The 18884-nt window shown below is 46.1% G+C and overlaps 2 protein-coding genes across 2 annotated transcripts; both read left to right on the top strand.

Annotated features, from left to right (window-relative positions):
* Positions 1–361: 361 nt before the first annotated feature.
* LOC142595888 (E3 ubiquitin-protein ligase RBBP6-like) lies at positions 362–4376 on the top strand. Its single transcript, XM_075724738.1, has 3 exons — positions 362–527; positions 2607–2706; positions 4319–4376. Exons 1-3 carry the CDS (start codon positions 362–364, stop codon positions 4374–4376), a joined length of 324 nt encoding a protein of 107 aa, XP_075580853.1.
* A 4116-nt stretch (positions 4377–8492) lies between these two features.
* Positions 8493–14332, top strand: LOC142595815 (E3 ubiquitin-protein ligase RBBP6-like). Its single transcript, XM_075724665.1, has 9 exons — positions 8493–8530; positions 8651–8747; positions 9626–9729; positions 10642–10814; positions 11547–11650; positions 12085–12279; positions 12360–12438; positions 12532–12589; positions 13828–14332. The coding sequence occupies exons 1-9, from the start codon at positions 8493–8495 to the stop codon at positions 14330–14332; spliced, it is 1353 nt and encodes a 450-aa protein (XP_075580780.1).
* Positions 14333–18884: the final 4552 nt, after the last annotated feature.

Raw genomic sequence — 18884 nt, 5'->3', positions numbered from 1 at the left:
GAGAATCTCCCTTGCCCGCTCAGTGGATGTGGTAGATGGGAAGGTTTGGAGGAATGTGTGGAGGAATGGCGATTGCCTTTAGGGAGAGCTCGGGGTTAGGAGGAAGAGGGCGGGGCCGCCGTGCCCCCATGACGCGCGCCTTTTGTCATAATGCGCTGGGTGAGGTGAGGCGCTGGCGGCAGCCCGTGCACTTGTCGTCCAGGAAAGCCCTGGGCGGAATGCTGAGGCCGGGCGCCCGAGTGGCCGTAGTGAGCGGTCGGGCCTGGGAGCGCTGCGTGCGAGAGAGGGAGCGGAGGAGGAGCCGGGGCCGCGGGGGCCTCTCCCCATCGTGTGGCCGCCCAGCCGGGCTGCGAGGAGGAGCATGTCGTGCGTCCACTACAAGTTCTCCTCCCAGCTGAGCTATGATACGGTCACCTTCAGCGGCCTCCACATCCCCCTGTGCGACCTCAAGCGCCAGATCATGGGCCGCGAGAAGCTGAAGGCGGCCAACTGCGACCTGCAGATCAGCAACGCCCAGACCAGCGAAGGTGCGTGGGGGTGGTGGGCGCGGGGCCTTGGGCACCTAAAGCTGCCTGTTTATCTGCAGATGTGTCCTGGTTTTGTCTGGGCCAGAGTTGGTTTTCTCCCTAGTAGCTGGTGTGGTGCTGTGGTTTGGATTTAGCATGAGAATAATGTTGATAGCACACTGATGTTGTAGTTGTTGCTCAGGAGTGTTTGTGGCAGTCAGGGACTTTTCCGCTTCCCATGCTCTGCCAGGTGCAGAAGAAGCTGTGAGGGGGCAGAGCCGGGAGAGCTGACCCAAACTGGCCGGAGGGCTGTTCCATACCATAGGGCGTCATGCTCAGTATAGAAAGTGGGGGGGCTTGGCTGGGGGGCAGCGATCGCTGCTCGGGGACGGGGTGGGCATCGGTCGTCAGGTGGTGAGCAACTGCGTTGTGCATCACTTTGTGCTTTGTATGTTATTTTATCATTAGTAGAAGCGGTATTACTATTTCTCTTCCTCTGCTGTCCTATTAAACTGCCGTTATCTCAACCCATGGTTTTTACCTTTTTTCCCCCCCAATTCTCTCCCCCATCCCCACGGGGTGTGGGGGGAGGGTGAGCAAGTGGCTGTGTGGTGCTTAGTTGCCAACTGGGGTTAAACCACGACAAGATATTTAAACTATGTTCAGGAGAATGTCTGTGAAGAGACTTAAGAGCACACTGTTAGGGGTCCTAGGAATGCCATTGGATTGCATGGCACGCGTAGGTAGAGATCCATTTCAGAAGTCTTGTAGTTTTCTACTACTGTTGAATGAAATTGTCAAGAGCTTTTGAAAAATGGTTACTTTGCCTGAAGAGCTTTGCTGCAGAAGGGTCTGTGAATGTTGTCTTGGGTTGCTAAGGTACTGTCAGCTTCACACATGCCAGCAGGCTGAGTGGCCAACTGGCTGGCGTCACTACTGGAATGGTTGGGTCTGTGTCAAACAGAGCCTTAAAACCAGACTGATGGATGGTCCTAAATGTGATGGAGCCCAATTCTTATCCCCAGGAGAAGAAACGTTTTGAGATAGGCCGAACATGTGGCTTTTCTTATAGCAGGTGAGGAACAGAAAGCAAAGTTTTAGAAGAAAAAGTGATGCTCATAAAGATGTTCCCCCGTAAAGTGTTACTCTAATGTATATCATACCAGTTTTACAAAGTGTGTTGCTTTGTTTTTCATACGTAATCAGAATCTGGTGAAGAAAAAGTGTCTGCTTCCCTAGGTTCTGTTAAGCGTGGTGTTCCCTAAAGGTGAGGTTAAAGAAGGAGTATTTTTGCTTGAAATGCATAACCATGAATTTCAGTTTTTATTCATCAGATGTAGATGCTTAAACTCACTAGAAGTGAACAGGATTTTAAATGTCAGTGGAAAAAAATGATATGATGGACTCTTTTGAAGATCTGGAAAGGCAAACTGGATGGTTGAGACCTATTTTAAATGTCGGGGGGGCAGGGGTGTCCTCTTCCATGCTTCCTCTAGAGGCGTGTTTTATAAAGGCAGAATTCCCTTCAAAAAGCCTGCACTCAGGAATGATGCATTTCAGCTTGCCTCCCCCTCTTAATTTGATCTGAACTTCTTGACCTGTCTTTTAGAATGGATGTTCTCACAATGTTGTGGAAGAACTGTGAACTGCAGAGCTCAGGATTCCTGAGTGCTCTTTCCTGCCCTGTAACATTCTGACTCCAACCCCTTGGAGCATGTGCTATTCTGCTTCTCAGGCAAGAGACAACAAACCAACAACCAAACAACAAACCCCAGCTGGGACCTGACCTGGTCTTAGTGCAGATGGCAGGCTGTCTTCTGTGTTCTGTCAGTCCTGAGTGACCTTGGAGACCAGTGTGCTGCTGGCATTCAAACTGTTTTAAATGAATGGAAAAGATTTTGCTGCTTGTGTGTGATTATCAAACCTGAAGACTTCTAGGAATGTCCCGTTAGTGTGTTGAGACGATAAAAGCGCAGTGTTACATAGAAAGCTTTGCTTTCATCCCTGTGAAGGGATTGCCTGAAGTGCTATGTCATTACATAGTAATAGACATTCTTACAAACTGAATACTGTTTTGTTCTGTATTTGTGTTGTTTTCAGAATACACAGATGCTAATGCGCTGATTCCAAAGAACTCATCAGTGATCGTTCGAAGAATCCCTGCTGGAGGAGTCAAAGGCACCAGCAAAACCTATGTTGTGTAAGTATCCATACAGCATTGTACCCTTTGTTAGGGCTTTCAGTGTGTTAGCTGGTTTTGTGGATATTAGTTTACAGAGGCATTCCGATTGCATCTTTGTTGTTAAAGGTGCTGTTAATTTTGGTTGTCATGAGGTAGATTGTAATGTATCTGTCCCAAAGTCGACTGGGACATGGGGTTTGAACTGGAGCAATGGTAACTTTTAAGATGATTCTCTTGGGCTTCTTCTTGGGCTTGATTTTGCTGAGACCCAAGTTGTAGGTGCTGTTTCCTCTACCTGAGTGGTCATTATTAAATCTTCTTGCTTCTATTGCTTTTATAGTGAAGAGAGATATGCACTGTAGTGTGAACTGAGAATTTGTTCCCATGTCAGAAGAGTCTGATTGTTGGGGTTTGACTCTTTCTTGCCTTTGGGGGAGGGAGGGTGGGATATGGCAGGTATTCTTATGCCCCAGGTCTGGGGTTTTGCATCCTAGCTGTAGAGGAAAGAGCAAGGGTTGCCAGCTGGCAAACCATGCAAACAAGAAGTTCCATTCATAAGGGATTTGTATCAGTTTCCTAAAGACAGCGTCCGTTTCAGGCAAGAGAAAAAGAACACTGTCCCAAAGTGTATTGCCTTTTGAGCGAGTACAATGAAGGAATAGTTAATCCTTTCCAAACCTGAAACGCAGGAAGCAGTTTAGCACGTTGCCAACTGTTGCTAGTTCTCTTTCTACATCTGTTTTTACCCTAAGCTGACATCTGTGCTCCAGGTTTTAGTTCTGTATTCCCAAGATTTAAGGAGGGCAGATAACTGGGTGTATTGATTAAAATGACAGCCACTCAAATGCCATCCTGCCTACAGCATCATTGCTGTCATTTCTGTATTCACACAGTCCAGTTGTGTATCAGCTGCATTAGCACTGTTTGAATGGTCACGTTTTCCAGCCTTCTTAAAGATAGACCTCTCCACCACAGTTAGTAGGTGTTATTAGCTTGTGGTTTTGCCATGTCTTTCTGATGTGGGTTCCCCATAAATAAAGTATACTGATGAGTTACAGTGTGTCTCGAACAGACAGTACAGCAGCATCCTGGTGCCCGTGAAGCACTTGCAAGCAAAACACCCTGAATTTGTGTTGTGCTGCGTTGTGCTTATAAACGTGGCCTTGTTTTGGGGGTTAATTGAAGGATGGATGCTCAGTGCTGCCTTGTGAATGCATCCTCCGTTTCTGGTTGGGTGGCACCCTCTCCTGGTATTGTAATGCTGCCCTAAAGTGAGAGGACAGATGCTGCTGGCATCAAAGCTCAACTAAATCCCTGTGTGTGGGGACAAGGAAAGAATGGCACTGCTGTTGTAACGTTGAAAATTAGCCGTGCAGATTAGCTTTTGATTCCTCCAGCTGGAAACATTGCAGAAACTGCTGGTAGAGTGGTTAATGTTTGGGAATGATGAATGCATGCTGTAATGGTGGAGAGGCCTTGAAAATGTGTTACTCGCCTTGCAGTATGTTCTTGAAGGGAAATGCACGAAGAAACCACTGTGTGGTAATCTACAAGTATTTCCTTGTACTTCCTCATCTTCAGGAGGTACGGGCTCTAATTTAAGTTCTGATCACCTCCATTTCTCTTCCAGAAGTCGAACGGAGCCAGTGAGTGGACCATCAAAACCAGTACGTAAAAACACAATCTGACACTTTTTTCTGCACACTGCACTTAATTCTACACAATGTAGCCTGGTATAAATTTTCCAAACAGTAACTTAATCTGTTTTCCAGTAGAACATAGTATATGTTGTAAATAGAATGTATTTGATTCAGCATCGTAGTGTGTATGTTTGTATCGGTTGTTGTGTGCTTTTGTTCCTTGCAACACAAATTGTCTGGAGTGCATTTTTTGCCATTTTCACATTGTATTACTTAGCTTTTGTATTGAAAGTCTTTTTTTTTTTGCCTAATGTTTTTTGAAAATCCATTATTGTTCAGCTTGGTACTGTTCCTTAGTTCTGATTTGGGGGTTCAAACAAATATGATAAGTCACATATCCCATACATTTTGAGGACAGTTCTGTGCAGCTAAATGATTCCTTTCCATGTCCTTAAATACCTGGGTATTTGTTCCTAAAACTGAATGATTGAAGTGATATTGCTTGGGCCCCTCTGAGTGCATAAATGTCTTTCATAGCTTGCTGTGAATTTAAACATCGTTGCTACACAAAGTGCTATTGTCAAGTTCTGCATTTGATCTTTCCACTTTCTCGGATGAAGCAGTTTAGTTGAATAGTTTGTCTGCAAACGGAAATACCTAAACCCCAGTGTACAAATGTTGGCACAAGTTTAGAGCCTGGTGCATTTGTGGGTGAAATCCCTGTCATTTGTCCCAACCTCTGCCTGCAGTATGCTTTTGGAGCTGGGTGACTTCAGGGTTGGATGCTGCTTCAATTTCGCAGAGGTTAAGCCTGTCTTTAGTGTACCACCATATGATGCTAAACATATGGAGAAGGAATGATGGAGTGAGGAATCTTTTTCTGCATGTAGAGATCTTTTTTCCCAGAGTCTGCTAAAAACTGCTGCCTTGAATTCTTCCACTGCGTTAGGCACTAAAGGACAAGAGCGTTTTCCACGGAAGGCTTTTAATCTCTCTTCTGATCCAGTTAGTGACCCCTTGAGGAGAGCTGTTCAGTTTACATTGTGAAATGTTACTCTATGCTTTTGAACAACTTCAGGCACAATAAGCAGTGATTCGAGTGTCTTTCTGCTAAGGTTTTACTGGGGTGAGCTTCACTGCTGCTTGTGGCGTAACAGAATTGAGTATACTGGAAAAGGAGCAAGCGAGGAGTTCCCCTTTTTCCTTGTGGAAAAAGTGCCCTCCAGTCTTAGTTCTCAACAAACACAGCAGTCCATTACGAACCAGTGGCCTGAGGACTTCATTCCTGCAAGCTGTTCCGTAGGGAGCTGGGAGGGAGGAGTGTGGCTGCAATTTATTCTCAGAAATCCCTTTTTAGCTGCAAATTGGCAGCTTCCTTACCCCTGTGACTCTTAAGCAGTTGTGAGCATTTGACAAGGGTCCCTCTCTGAGATAGTCTGGAGCAGTAAGTTGATCTCAGGCGGGTTTGGTGAGTTTGGTTTCTTCTCATTAACCACAGAGGCACTCTGGAGCTGTCACAGGTTTGGACGCTTTTTTGAACAAATGCCGATTACACTGGGTTGGAAATGCCTCTTTCAGTGACACTCAGAGGATATGGTGCAGCCTTTCAGACTGCAGTAGAGGTGAACTATTGCTGTGTTTTGATTGTAGAACTTGAATATGTGTTTAATGTTTTGTGCACAGATCAATGACTCTTCTGGATCTATTTCTCTGGCCCAGCTCATTAAGGTATATCTAGATATATTCTTGTCAAATGCTTAAAACCAAAAGTGTTTGCTTTGTATTTTTAAATCTTATACGGTGATCTATAGCTGGATAACTCTTGTAATGTGAACAGAACTTTAATTTAGATTTTACTAATTTAAAAGTATTTATTTTAACTGTAAAATATGTGCGTATTTTGATACTGTCCTGTAAAGAGTAGTTGCCAGTCTGGGAAGATAGAAGGGGAGTACCTTATCAGCCTCAACGTAATGTTGCCATATTACTCACCTTCAAGACACAAAGAAGCAGCACTGCAGAAGCTGTTTACCGTTTTTCATACGTTTCATTCATGTTGTGTTGGAAACTAACACAACTTTCAGAGAAGAATTATATGGTCTGTAAGTTATGGACATTTCAGGGCGGGTTGCAACAGCCAAACGAGAAGCGTTTCTGGAACATGGACGATTGCGTGGCTATTTTTGAATTTCTAGTCACGATAGTTACAGTTCCATTCTGTGAATGCTGCAGAGTTTCATACATCGTAGTACATCTACAGTGGACAGCACAATCTAATTTGTTTGAGTGCAGGCTGCGTCAATTGTGTAAATGTACCTGACTGTTTATAGGAATATGCCAATGTGTACGTGTGGCATATTAGCAGATGGGACCTTCTGAAACTGTTGCAGTGCCGTGTTTTGCTGTGGAACTGCTTGCGTTCTGTGCTCAACAATGTGTAGCTTTGCCTGGTGATGGCAGTAGTGATTGCACGTTGTGCAAAGGCGTAGTGCTAGCCAATGGAATGAGTGGTCTTTCGAGTGACAACGATGAGAGAAGGCCGGGCCTAGTGCAGAGGATCTGCTTCTTTCTTCTGAAAATAAAGGCTGGAGTTCATTTCCAAGAAAGAGAAATCTCTTCCCACTCCTAACTTCTTCCCTCACTCACTGCAGAAATTACACTGTGTACCTTTGGCCAAAAAAAAAAAAAAAAAAAAAATTAGTTTGGAAGGTATCCACCAGAAGAAATTGGACTCCATTAGTGCTGTGCCTAAATGTGTCCTTGGTTCTGTAAACTCATGTGAAGTTTTCCCCTGAAATGTGAAAAAATGTCCCAAGTGGTGTAGACATTTCAGCTTTTGAGAACATTTAAAGAAAAATACAGGAAAATAACATAAAGCAGCTCAGAACTGTTACTTGCTCTGACCTCCTGAGTGCAGACTGGCTTAGCATGGAGGCAATGTGTTGTAAAAAGTTTTCCGGTTTGTTATTCCTATGTATTAAATGCCCTATTTGAGTTTGGGTCTATTCCTAGGATGCGTTATTTTGTGTTTTGGAAGTGTTCTGTAAACCGTTTGGGTTCAAACAAACTAGTCAAGTATCTGTAAAGTTGTCTGTAAATGTTAATGGCAGTGACTTCATAGATGTTGATCTGGATGATGTTACAGTTGAGAAAAAACTGTCTATATGAATGACTTGACAGATGTTGATGTGAATGATGTTACAGTTGAGAAAAAAACTGTCTATATGAAACAACCATTTAATAAAATACTGAAACTAGATGGTTGCTTTTGTGAATGAATGCATCTAAAAGCAAAAACATGCGCTGTTGATCTGAAAGATAGGTGCTTGAAGGTCCAAGTCATTTACAGTCCCTCCCTTCGTCCCTGCTTATGTCTGGACTAGCGTGCAATAAAAAAATCTGACCAAATACTGGTTAAACAAAAGCAGCTGGCTTCAAGAATTTGAAGACGTAGTTGTGCGTAAGGTTTATGAAGAAGTTAGTAGGGGGGAACATGCAGTTTGGACTGCCTACAGCACATGATGGTGACATTTCTACTGAAAAGAATCCTTTGTCTTGCTGAGGGATTCTAAAAAGCTTGATTCCTTTTCATGCTTCTGTGTCTGAAGCTCAGTTTCAGCAAGCAGAAACAACTTCCCTGACTGCTAAGTTGAGTGCCCTTTTCAGGCTGCAAAGGGTAAATCATGATAGTGGCATACATCTTTCTCAGTTAAATGGACAGCGGAGATCTTCTCCTTCACATAGTCTGGAGCTTAATATCAGTTCAAAAATACTGGACAGTGTAATTGTTTCTACGCAGAGCTTGAGTCCACGTGGAAGAAAGTGGGACTGGTTCCACAAGCCTTTATGTAAGGTGCAGACAGAGCCCAAGGTTTTGGGTGCCCAGGAATGCTCTTGTCAAGCAGGTTAACGGGCACCCAACCCCCACGTAAGGGCGTAAGGACTCCCCAGAACATCTTCAGCACAACTCTGTTTTATATGAGTAGCTGTTTTGGTGCAGCCTCAGCTGGCGTTGTGCTGCTCTTGACGGGACTGGGTGAGTGCTGTGGTCTCTGGCCGTGGGGGCTTCACTGTGTTTCTCATGCGTGTGTCAAATCCTGACCTGTTAAACAGACTGCCAATCTGGCTGAAGCCGATGCTTCCGAGGAAGATAAAATAACAGCGATGATGATACAGTCTTGCCAGGAATATGATCCATCCAAGTAAGTGTTGCTGATGTCAGATCTGTTCTTTGAAGATGATGGAAAAGCTGAAAGGATGCTTGTTGGAACAAGAGAGACACCTTTGCATACCTTTTTCTTTCTTTCCCCAAAATCTTTCAGTTACCTGAAGAAAGCCTTGGGTCCACCTCCACCATCTTACACTTGCTTCCGTTGTGGAAAACCTGGCCACTATAGGAAGAACTGCCCAACACATGGGGTAAGATTGTGGGGGACTGCTGGTGTTCGGTAGTTTGTCATTGTTTTTACCTTGGCAGTCACGGAACAATACAGAAACACTCCTATTAAGAATTGTTTGTCTTGGGGTGAAACGCAGAGGTTACCTGGCAGTGTTGCAAAGCCCTTCAGACTTCCAGGGAAACCTGCAATTACAAATGCAAAAATGTCTTTTTTCCAGGCCATAGACATTAAATATGTCCATAGACCTTTCTCTGTGGACTTTCACGCACATTTTTGTATATTTCAATATCACTGGAAATGTTTCTGGTTTTAACTCTTTAATGACTGGTTTTAGACAGGTTTCAGAATTCCGTCTAAACCCAAGATGTTTCTGTTGACCCCATCTTGTGACTAAGTGCGTTTTTTAGGTACACAAGCCTCTGGTTGAGTATTCATGCCATTGAACGTTCGTCACTGAATGCATATGCATGAGGTCTGAATTCAGCCTTCATCTAGAGATGGTGAACACAAGTTTCCCTAGCGAGTGATTCAGAGCAGCGAACTGAGCTCTCGCGCTGAATTGCGCTGGGGAGGAGGAGCGGGTTTGTGTCTCTTCTCTGAGTGGATGGCGAGCGCAGGGGTATTTCCCCCTTCAGGAACCTGAAGTTAAGCCAAAGAATGTCAAATGAGTTCAAAACGCTGCTCAAGCCTTTTGAACGTCCCGGCTCTGTTCTTTTAGGAAAAGAAGTATTTTAGTTGAGCAACCCTTACGCTGGGTACAAGGAGAGCACTAAAGGCTTTTGCTGCTTCCAATAGTCCTTGAAATGTCATTTGAAGTGTGGGTCCTGAGATGAGATATGTCTGCATTTCTTTCCTTAACAGGACAAACAATTTCAGTCTGTTCCCAGAATTAAAAAGAGCACAGGAATTCCCAGGAGTTTCATGGTGGAGGTGGAAGATCCCAACACCAAGGGTGCTATGCTGACCAAAAGTGGAAAATACGCAATACCAGCTATTAATGCGTAAGTAGGGAATTAATTGGACTGACCACAAAGGTAATAAGAGAAACCATGGGTAAATGTTTGCATGGCAATGCAACCAAGTTGGCCAGCATCTGGAATTACGGGGGAGGAAGCATTGTCATTGTAGCTTACCCTTAAACCTGTGATACTTTCTACCATTAAAATAGGGCGGTCCTTCTGTTCCAGCCCCTGCAAGTTGGTGAAACTTGCGGTATGCTAAGAATCTGTATTTCTGCAAAACGTTTCAGTAGTGTTTACAGCGGAGTCGGTCTCTGTGAACGCTCATTTTGCTTCTGGGTTATGCTTCAAAGGCTTCCTGCAAAATGTAACAAAGAGCTGTTGGACTGAGCTTTCCTGCCCCCCTGACTTTTATCCAATCCTATGTGTGAAACAGACTGAAGTTTTCCTGTGGCTATAAACTAAGAAAAGACTACTGTGTGCTGACAAGAGTGGCTGCTTTCAAATGCACTTGGTAGCACTTGTGTTTTTCTGTTGTGGATCTCCTTTTGTAGAAGCTGTAACACAGGCTTCCTCCATTAATCAAACGTAATTACTCAGAGACTAACTTTACCCTGAGCCTGCAATTTACACTTACCCTCTGGCAAAGGAGAGGTGGGATTCATTTCACCTGATTTCTAGGTGTCAAGGAATTATTTTTCCAGTCTGAGCTGGTTTCTGAGTTGATCCAATGAATGGGAGAGTTCTGCAGAAGGAAAATTCTTCCGCCCCTCCCTCTTTTAGTGCTGTGGCTACAGAAAAGTAGTTCAAACGAAATGCCTACATGTTAGAAGGCCAATGGGGAGTGAGAAGGATTCCATCTATTCTCTTCCTTTGGTAAAATGCAAAGCTTGGAAAAGTTTCCCTTTACCCATCTTTAACTCTTTCCTTTTTCCTTCCCCACCCCGCCTCCAGGGAAGCTTATGCTAGAGGCAAGAAGGAAAAGCCTCCCTTCCTACCAGCGGAGCCGTCCTCCTCCTCCTCCTCAGCTGATCCTGTTCCAGAGGAGTTGTTGTGTCTCATCTGTAAAGATCTAATGACAGATGCAACTGTTATTCCCTGCTGTGGGAACAGTTACTGTGACGAATGTAAGTGTTACTGCCCTGTCTGTTCATGCAAAACATCACATCTGATCTTCGGAAAGCAGAAATAGGAGATAACAAAATTACTTTCTTACGTAGATGCTGAACAGGAAAGAATGCTTCCCGTATAATGGGGAAAAAAAAGGCAGAAAGCTTTTTTCCCTTTTTACCTATCTAGTTAAGTCCTCTTTACATGGGAAAGGATGAGTATGAGAAGAGTGCATCACTGTGCAGGTGATTACAGTATTGGATATGGAATGCATTTAGTTTGTCCACAGCCCTTTCCCTCATACAAAATTATACAGCCAGCTCTGGTGCCTCACTGTGCTCTACAACAAAGGGACAGTTAGGCATTTAATCCACATTCTTCTCCATGGGAGAGCTGGTTAAAACCTTCAGAACTCAAACATACAAATGTTTTTTTGAGACATGTTTTATTCATTAACCTGGAGGTTGGTGACTTCTCGCTGTACTAGAGAGTGGAAAAAAGACTCGTGGGAACATCAGGACACAGCCTACTCTACATCTTCAGGTGTGACAGTAGTGAAATATCAAAGCTGTACGGTTGTGTGCTGCATACGAGACATTTGTGACGCTATTGAACTTTTATAGCTTCATGCTCTCAATTCCAGACCACATTCACCCATTAATCATAGACGTGTTTTGAGAATTGATTAGAAGCCAACTAATGTCCTCACTTTGGCTAAAACCTGTTTTGATGGTTCTAATTATTCACAGGCATTAGAACAGTGTTGCTGGAATCTGAGGAGCATACCTGCCCAACGTGCCACCAGACAGACGTTTCGCCTGATTCTTTAATTGCCAACAAGTTCCTACGCCAGGTGCCATGATGCCTTTTACGTAAACTGTTTGTAAGACAAGTCTGTTTGTGAAAAGGTGAAAGGGAAGCAAATCCTAATTTACATCTCCTTTAAGCAAGGCTGAACTGAACAAGGCCAAATTTACTTCTGAAATCCATGATCTGTTGTTACAGAAGCTTACAGCCTGGCACATTCAGGTCACACTTTTGTTTAAGATGATTGCCTCGCTTTCAGATTTGGTGTTAACACTGAAGTACTTTAAATACAGATACTCTGAGTCACCAGTCAGTAATATCAGTGTCTAATGGGATGTGTTCATATATCTGTATGGCGATTTATTTTACGGTTGATAGCATTTATAAGAACACAAAAGCAATTTTACTCTGTGGAGGCTTTTGTTCATTTATCTACTGAAGTTTCGTATTACCTTTTTGTCAATGTTTTTCTGCCTCTAGGCTGTGAACAACTTCAAAAATGGAACTGGCTACACAAAAAGGCTCCATACCCAGATTCGGCAGCAACAGCCACCACCACCACCACCACCACCACCACCACCACACCTGCCCGTCACCCCTCCTGCTGCTCTGGTGAGTGCCGCTCAACTGTCTAAACCTTCCCCTCTGTCAATCAGCAGTCTGTTGGAAGAGAAGGTAAGTTTTATTTCAACATATGCGCTGATTCCTGTATTTTCATAGAGCTTATTTTCCAACTGTTTGCATTTATGCACAAGGGCTACCAGGTTCCTGTTCAAAGGCAGCCCGCAGTAGCAAGTGTTCTGGGCCCCCAAGGACAACCAATACCCACAGCTGGTAAGTAACTAGAACTTCAGGATTTCCTGAAAAGAATTATCTTCAGACCAACTGAATGGATTTTTTTTCTTTTTTGTCTCCCCACTCCACAAGATCTTCCAATGAGAGCCAAAACAATTTGCTCAGCAGGTGGCAGAGCAGGTTGGGAACTGTGAGTATTTTACAGAAATTCAGTAGATGACCACTTGTAACCTGTTAAACGAGGCCGTAACACATGACTTGTACAGCAGCTGGTTTATAATGAACTGAGTATGCACAGATCGCTGTTTACACGTGCTTTTGCTAAGGAACTGATGAACTATAAAAAGATTCAAGAAGAGCATAGGCATTCGTTTTCCAGGTAACTGCTTTCCATGTCCGTAAAGGAGAAGCAGATTGTCTGGAAGAACCAGGAGGAGTTCCACTCCACCTCTCTCGTTAGGTGGATTGGGTGACTCAAGGGATCAGCAGTGATAGGAGTTGCACATGTAGGTTGCTAGCTCAGCTCTGGCAGAGATTCAGGTTGACCGATAGTTGTCCTTTGGCAGCCGTTGTTAAGGAACAGGCGTCTCTTTTCCTAAAGCTTCTCTGCAGTGACATCCTTCACCTCCTGACAGCCGTGAGAGGCTGGAAACTGAGTAGTGTAGTTGCTGGATTTTCTGTGTCTCCCTATTCTGAGTCCTGGTCCTGAGTCCCTAACCATGACCTCAAAGCACTTTGGAGGAGATACGTGAGAGAAATTGTCTTCATTTCCTCTTTTGTTTATTTCTGGAGGATACATGGAGAGATTTTAACCTGGACTGCAAACTGGTGGCTTTCGCTAGTATTCTGTTGACATTGTTGAACTTTTCGTAGGAATTAAAAGATCAGGCTTGTTTAAGGAAGTCTTAAATTGGTGAAGGACTTTGAGAGGAGGAATGATGCTAATGGACATAGGCGGAATAATGTGAAATAATGTTTCTTTAAAAAAATAATAAAAGAAAAACTTGTGAAGAAAAAACTCAGGGTAGCTGATGTTTTCTATTCCTCAAAATCACTTGGGCAGGAGTCTGAATAACTCTGTTGTTCATGCTCTCAGGATCTTTCCTGGAGTAATGGCATTGAGTCACATGAAACCAATCAACAGCTGTGGTAGTTCATGTGATAGAAGTGAGTGGAAATAGCCTTACCCTTCCTGGATGTTCTTACACTAACAAAGCAGCAGCTGTTGTGTCTTGTAAGCAGAAACTCTTACATGTTAGCAAGTTCTTCGCTTTGCAGTAGCATCATGTCAGCAACTGAAAGAAGCTTTGACGTAAGCATATGGAGAGGAAAAAGTAACCCAAACCAAACTTGGGAGGAAAAAACCTGGGGAGAATGACTGTTTTGACTTACCTTCAGTATTCTTTTCTGTGTTGTGGTTTTTTTAAGGTCCATGTCTCCTTGCAGTACTTCATCTTACTCTAGAAGTTCATATACCGACTCCAAATCAAGATCTGGTTCTTCCTGCACTCGCTCCTCCTCTCAATCATATAGACATTCCTGTTCTCGTTCCTACTCAAGATCACCACCATATACAAGAAGACGCAAAGAGAAGAGTGGCAACTCTCATTCTAGGTCAAGGGTACATGGTTCTCACAGGTCAAGGTCAAGGTCACCCCCATCCAGAAGATCCCGTTCACGGTCAAGATCACCAGTATTTAGAGGCCGGTCTCCCACTAAACGGACAACACCTCAAGGGCAAGGAGAAAGGGGGTATTCTAACAGACACAGAGAAGTTCCACCATACGATAAGAAAGCTCCCCATGGCAGATCTGCTGCCTTCCGACATCCATCTGAAAAGGAAAGATACAGCGCGTGGGAGAGAAAGGTCGACACCAATCATGAAAAATCTGCTCACATGGAACCTCCTGTGAAAAAAGTGAAGAAGGAGTAGCCAGACACAGACAGTGTTAGAACATCTTCCTTTTAAAAGGATGAGAATACTTTGATACTACCTGTAAAGAGTAGTTCCCACTTGGGAAGCTAGAAGGGGAGTACTTTTTGGGGAGGGGGGCGTTGCAGAAGCCATTCTGGAACATGGACAGTTGCATGGCTATTTTTCTCTTTGTTTGCTAGCTATACTTTACTAGTTATACTTTGTGTATAAACACAAATCACACGCTCATAAATAAAGTTAAGATTCTTTTAGCCTCGTCTATTCCCTGGCATGTCTGTATTACATTTCTAAGTAGCATCTTACCATAAGGGAACAGAGAAGTCTCAAAAAAAAATCAAACCAAAGGAAAAATCCTGGAGTGGGAGGGAAGACTTAGAGTTAGTTAGAAGGAATTCAAGTAAATGAAAGAGAAAGCAAACCCATTCCCTTCTTGTTTGCTCTGACTGTCCCTGATTTGGGCTGTGGGTGGCTGTCGGCAGGGTGGAAGCCTTGCATCTCTCTTTACAAGTCCTCTCTCCCTCCCCTGTAAAAGCTCTGCAGCCTCAGGTGCTTCTGCGCTTGGAGGCACAATGAGCTGCATTCTTAAAGCTACCTCAGGTCTTGGTCTACAGAGAGGGGGTTTGGTCTTGGTTTTGGTTTGGTTTCTTTTTTTTCATACACATATCCCTGTATGAACTTCGAAGCAGAACCTGGATCTGTGAGTGGCAGGAATACATCACTGGAGAGCCTGCCAATTCTTGTTGAACAGCAAAGCAGCAAAACTAAAATGAGTGAAGATTTTTAAAAAAAAAAAAGACGCACAAAAGCTTATGCTTTGCTTTTTTCTTCATTGTGTTGCTTTTATGTTCACTGTCATTCTGCACTTGCAAATTTGTGCTGCCGTCCTGCTGTTCCTGCAGCCAAAGCAAGCAAGTGGATCCTTTTTGGTTTAGTATGACTATTTCAGTAAGTGCAGGGATCTCTGGTTGGTGTTTGTCCTTAGAGGCTGCAGAAATGCAGAGTCATGCCCGTTGTTTCAGCACTGTCAAGCACAGCTGTGATCCTTCCTGGCTGAACTTTGAGTTTAGCCAAGCCATTGGGTTTTAGGAAACCACTGGAATTTACATGCAGCACTGCAGCAGTGAGATTAGCCTTTTCCTGCTATTTTCTGTCCCCTTTCCCACTTGCTCTGTGTTCATTTCTGTTTAGTCTTCTCTTGGAAGTGGGAGTTAATACATTGACTGTCAGTTCTGGGTTTGGGGTTTGTCTTTTCTTCTTCTGGTTTTTTTTCCCCAATTCTTCTGCAGTATTATCTTCAGGTTGTATCCAAGTTGCATACATCGCCTGAGGATGGAAACATTTACCCTGCTGCTGGGAGCAGGGAGGGCTCAGGAGCATATCTGAAATGCTTGTACAGCAGGGCAGGCAGTGTGAGAAAAAACCAAGCTGAACTGGAAGCCTGGGTCCGTTCCCAGCGCTAGGATATCATTGGTATCAGTGAGACTTGGTGGGGCAGCCGGGTGTCAGCTACAGCTGCTCACATGCTGGAGTGCAGGGCAGTCCCGGGAGAAAAGCGGGAGCCAGGCACGTGCGTTGCATTTGCTGAGCAGGGCTGGGTCCCTGGAGGGCAGAGAGCAGTGGCTTGAAGAATGGCAGCCTCAAAGGGCGTGCAAGGTGCGGGAGCTTCCTGCTGCCACCCTGGCTTGTGGGGATAGAGCTGAGGCACCCAGCCGAGTGCAGCCTGGTCCCTAGGATGGCAGGGCAGGCTCTGCCTGAAAGTGGAAGAGCTGCTCTCAGGGCCCTTGAGGCGTAGCATGGCTTCATGGGCACCAGAGCTGGGCCCCAAACCAACTGGCTCAAGGCTGCTTTGGATTTTGGAATGGACCTGAAGGTGGTGCCCAGTATCTGCTCAGAGCAGACAGAAGGCGGCCTTAGAGCAGACAGCTTGTCTCCTGTGGATACTCTGCTGTTGCAGCCCCAGATTTTGCAGGTGGTTAAGGGGGATGGATGTGAGAGGTGGCCACGCTGGACAGCAAATTGAAGGAGGAGTTGGGGTCTTTTTGGGGAGAGGAATCTGGCAGGGACAGCAGTACCCAGGAAACCCCATCAGTAATGGCATGGAAGTCCAAGAAGACCTAGCTAACAGCACCTGAAACACCACATCTGTTCCCAGGTGTGGCAAACGTGGGAGGAAGGGGGAAAAATAAGCAGGGGTAGGTGCCTTGTTTGGGAGGGGGCATGGGCGCAGAAAGGCAGGAGCCAAGGAAGCTGAGGGGGATGTACAAGCATGGAAAGTGGAGAGGAGTGGGGATCAAGGATCCAGCTGCTGCTTGGTTTGCTGGTTTGACTGAGCCCTGCACCTAATCCCCACAGCCCGTCCGACCTTCTTTTGGAGGGTGATTCCAAATCCTTTTGTGCGTGGCCCCACTCTGTGTACCCGGTGCGGGGGTGGGTGCAGAGGCCTGGCTGCTGCAGTGGCAGAAGGGAGCACAGGGCATGGGGACCCAGCAGCTGGAAACACCGAGTGTCCAGGGCCAGGTACTGCTGGAGCGCTGTGTGTGTGCAATTCGCGAGTGAACTTGAAGCTGGACGAGCTGGCGAGCAAAGAGGAGAGACCCTTTCAGTCATGTGGATGGCATGTGGCTGCAGCACGGGTACACGGGGTCATATGTTGTTATTATTATTAATACTACTACGACTATTTTACTTCATTTATTTCAATTATTAAACTGTTCATATCTCAACGCACGAGTCTTCTCACTTTTAACCTTCCGAATCTCTCCCCATCCCACCGGGCATGGGGAGTGAGCGAGCGGCTGTGTGGTGCTTAGTTGCTGCCCAGGGTTAAACCACCACACTCTGTGAGCTGCTCCCTTAGAGCCTGCAGTCACCTGCACGTGTCTGGGGCCACCTCCTGAAGCCCAAATGTCGCCAGGTGTTTGTGCCTGAACAGCTCCCTCCTGGCCTCCATCTCCATTATCGCCATGGGAGCTGAGACAAGGAGCTCCCATGCAGGTGCCCATGTTGTGCCCACCTGAAGTGAGGCAGGAGGAATCCCCCCTCCTGTGGGTTTGTGGCAGGCATGGGAGGGAGCTGAGAGCCCTTGCAGCCCCAGGACTCCAGGCCCAGGATGAGATGGCTCCATTGACTCTGCTGAACCCGTCCCTCAGCAGGGGCAAAGGAGATCCCTGCCTGTCACTGCCTGGGTGTCCTGTCTAAGGTGGAGACAAGGAAAAGTGATTACAGGTCATAAATCGGACTCAGGTGAGAGAAATTACACTGCTGGAAGTAAGAGTCTCTCCCCAGCTGCAGGAGGGAGCATCAGTGATGGCTTCAGGCTGTGTCACAGCAGGTTCCCCTGCAGCCCCAGGGACAACACAAGGCAGCCCAGAGGGGCAGAGCAAGGGCTGCCTTGGGCTGGTGCTGTGCTGCTGAGCTGGGCCGGGCTGCTGGGACGCAGGCAGCTCCTGGCAAGCGGGCAGCGCTGCAGAGAGACAGCTCTGCCCAGGAGCAGCTCCTGTGCCAAGCGCAGCAGGGCTGAGGGCAGTGCCTGCAGGCAGGGAGGGGAGAGGAGGGAGGCAGACAGGGGTTAAAGGCAGTGTGGGGTGGGAGGGTGCTGAGAGCTCACTGCGGGAGAGATCTTCACAGCCCTTGACACAGTAAGTCTGTGACTGCAGGGCTATGCAGCTGCATTTCCTTGAGGGGTCTCCTAAAGCTGGCACATGCCACAGATGACAGGATCTGTAAGTACAACTCTGAGAGTTTCTCTGTTGTAGAGAAGAACATGCTCCAGAGCAGGGCTGCCCTACTGCACCATGAGAGACTGGGACAAGGCATGACGGCTGCCTTCTCCAAGGGATGGCTGCAGGGGTGTGAAGGCGGGTGTGCAGCCAGGGGTGCCCAGGGCTGTCCTTGTGAGCAGGGTCCCTGCACCCCAGGGTGCTGTGTGCCGGGGCAGGGACTCTGCTGCCTGCCAGGGTCAGCTCTCAGCCTGCCCAGGGAACTCCCCACGGTTGTGCAAGGAGAAGCTGTGGATGGACAGAGTGACCCCAGCAAGGCAGGGTCCTTCTGCTGGTGAGAGGGTGCTGCGTGGGTCAGGGCTGCTCAGAGCTTCAGCCTCATCTCCAGAGTATTTCCAATAGGAGGTTTCAAGGGGAAGATCAAGACAAGGATTACTATAAAGAGAAGGAATTTCCCTGTGCCTTCAATTCCCTTCTCTTGGGGAACAGCAGGTGAGAAATGATAAAGGAGTTCTTAATATTGACAGAGCACTGAGACTGCTGAACTGTAACTCTGAGTGATCAGCAGGTTTTCCAGGAGTCTCCCAATGAGTTTTCAGCCACTCCTCTGCCCGTGGACAGAAACAGGATCACCCTTGATGGACCCATCAGGCTTAATCTGACCTGTGATTTTTTCTACCTGCAAACAGGACCATGCGCCCAGCCAGTGCCCTGCAAACATGCCGGTTTCTGGAGGGCTAAGGAGAGGGCACAGAGGTTGGGATGGGGTCTGTGAGTGCTGGCAGGGAAAGACATGGCACAGGGAAACAGCTCCCATGAGGAAAATCTCC

This window comes from Pelecanus crispus, chromosome 23 (genome assembly GCF_030463565.1).
Source record: "Pelecanus crispus isolate bPelCri1 chromosome 23, bPelCri1.pri, whole genome shotgun sequence".
In the NCBI taxonomy this organism is placed as follows: Eukaryota; Metazoa; Chordata; class Aves; order Pelecaniformes; family Pelecanidae; genus Pelecanus; species Pelecanus crispus.
Note: the sequence above shows the minus strand (reverse complement) of the source record. Positions and strands in the feature narration are given on the sequence as shown.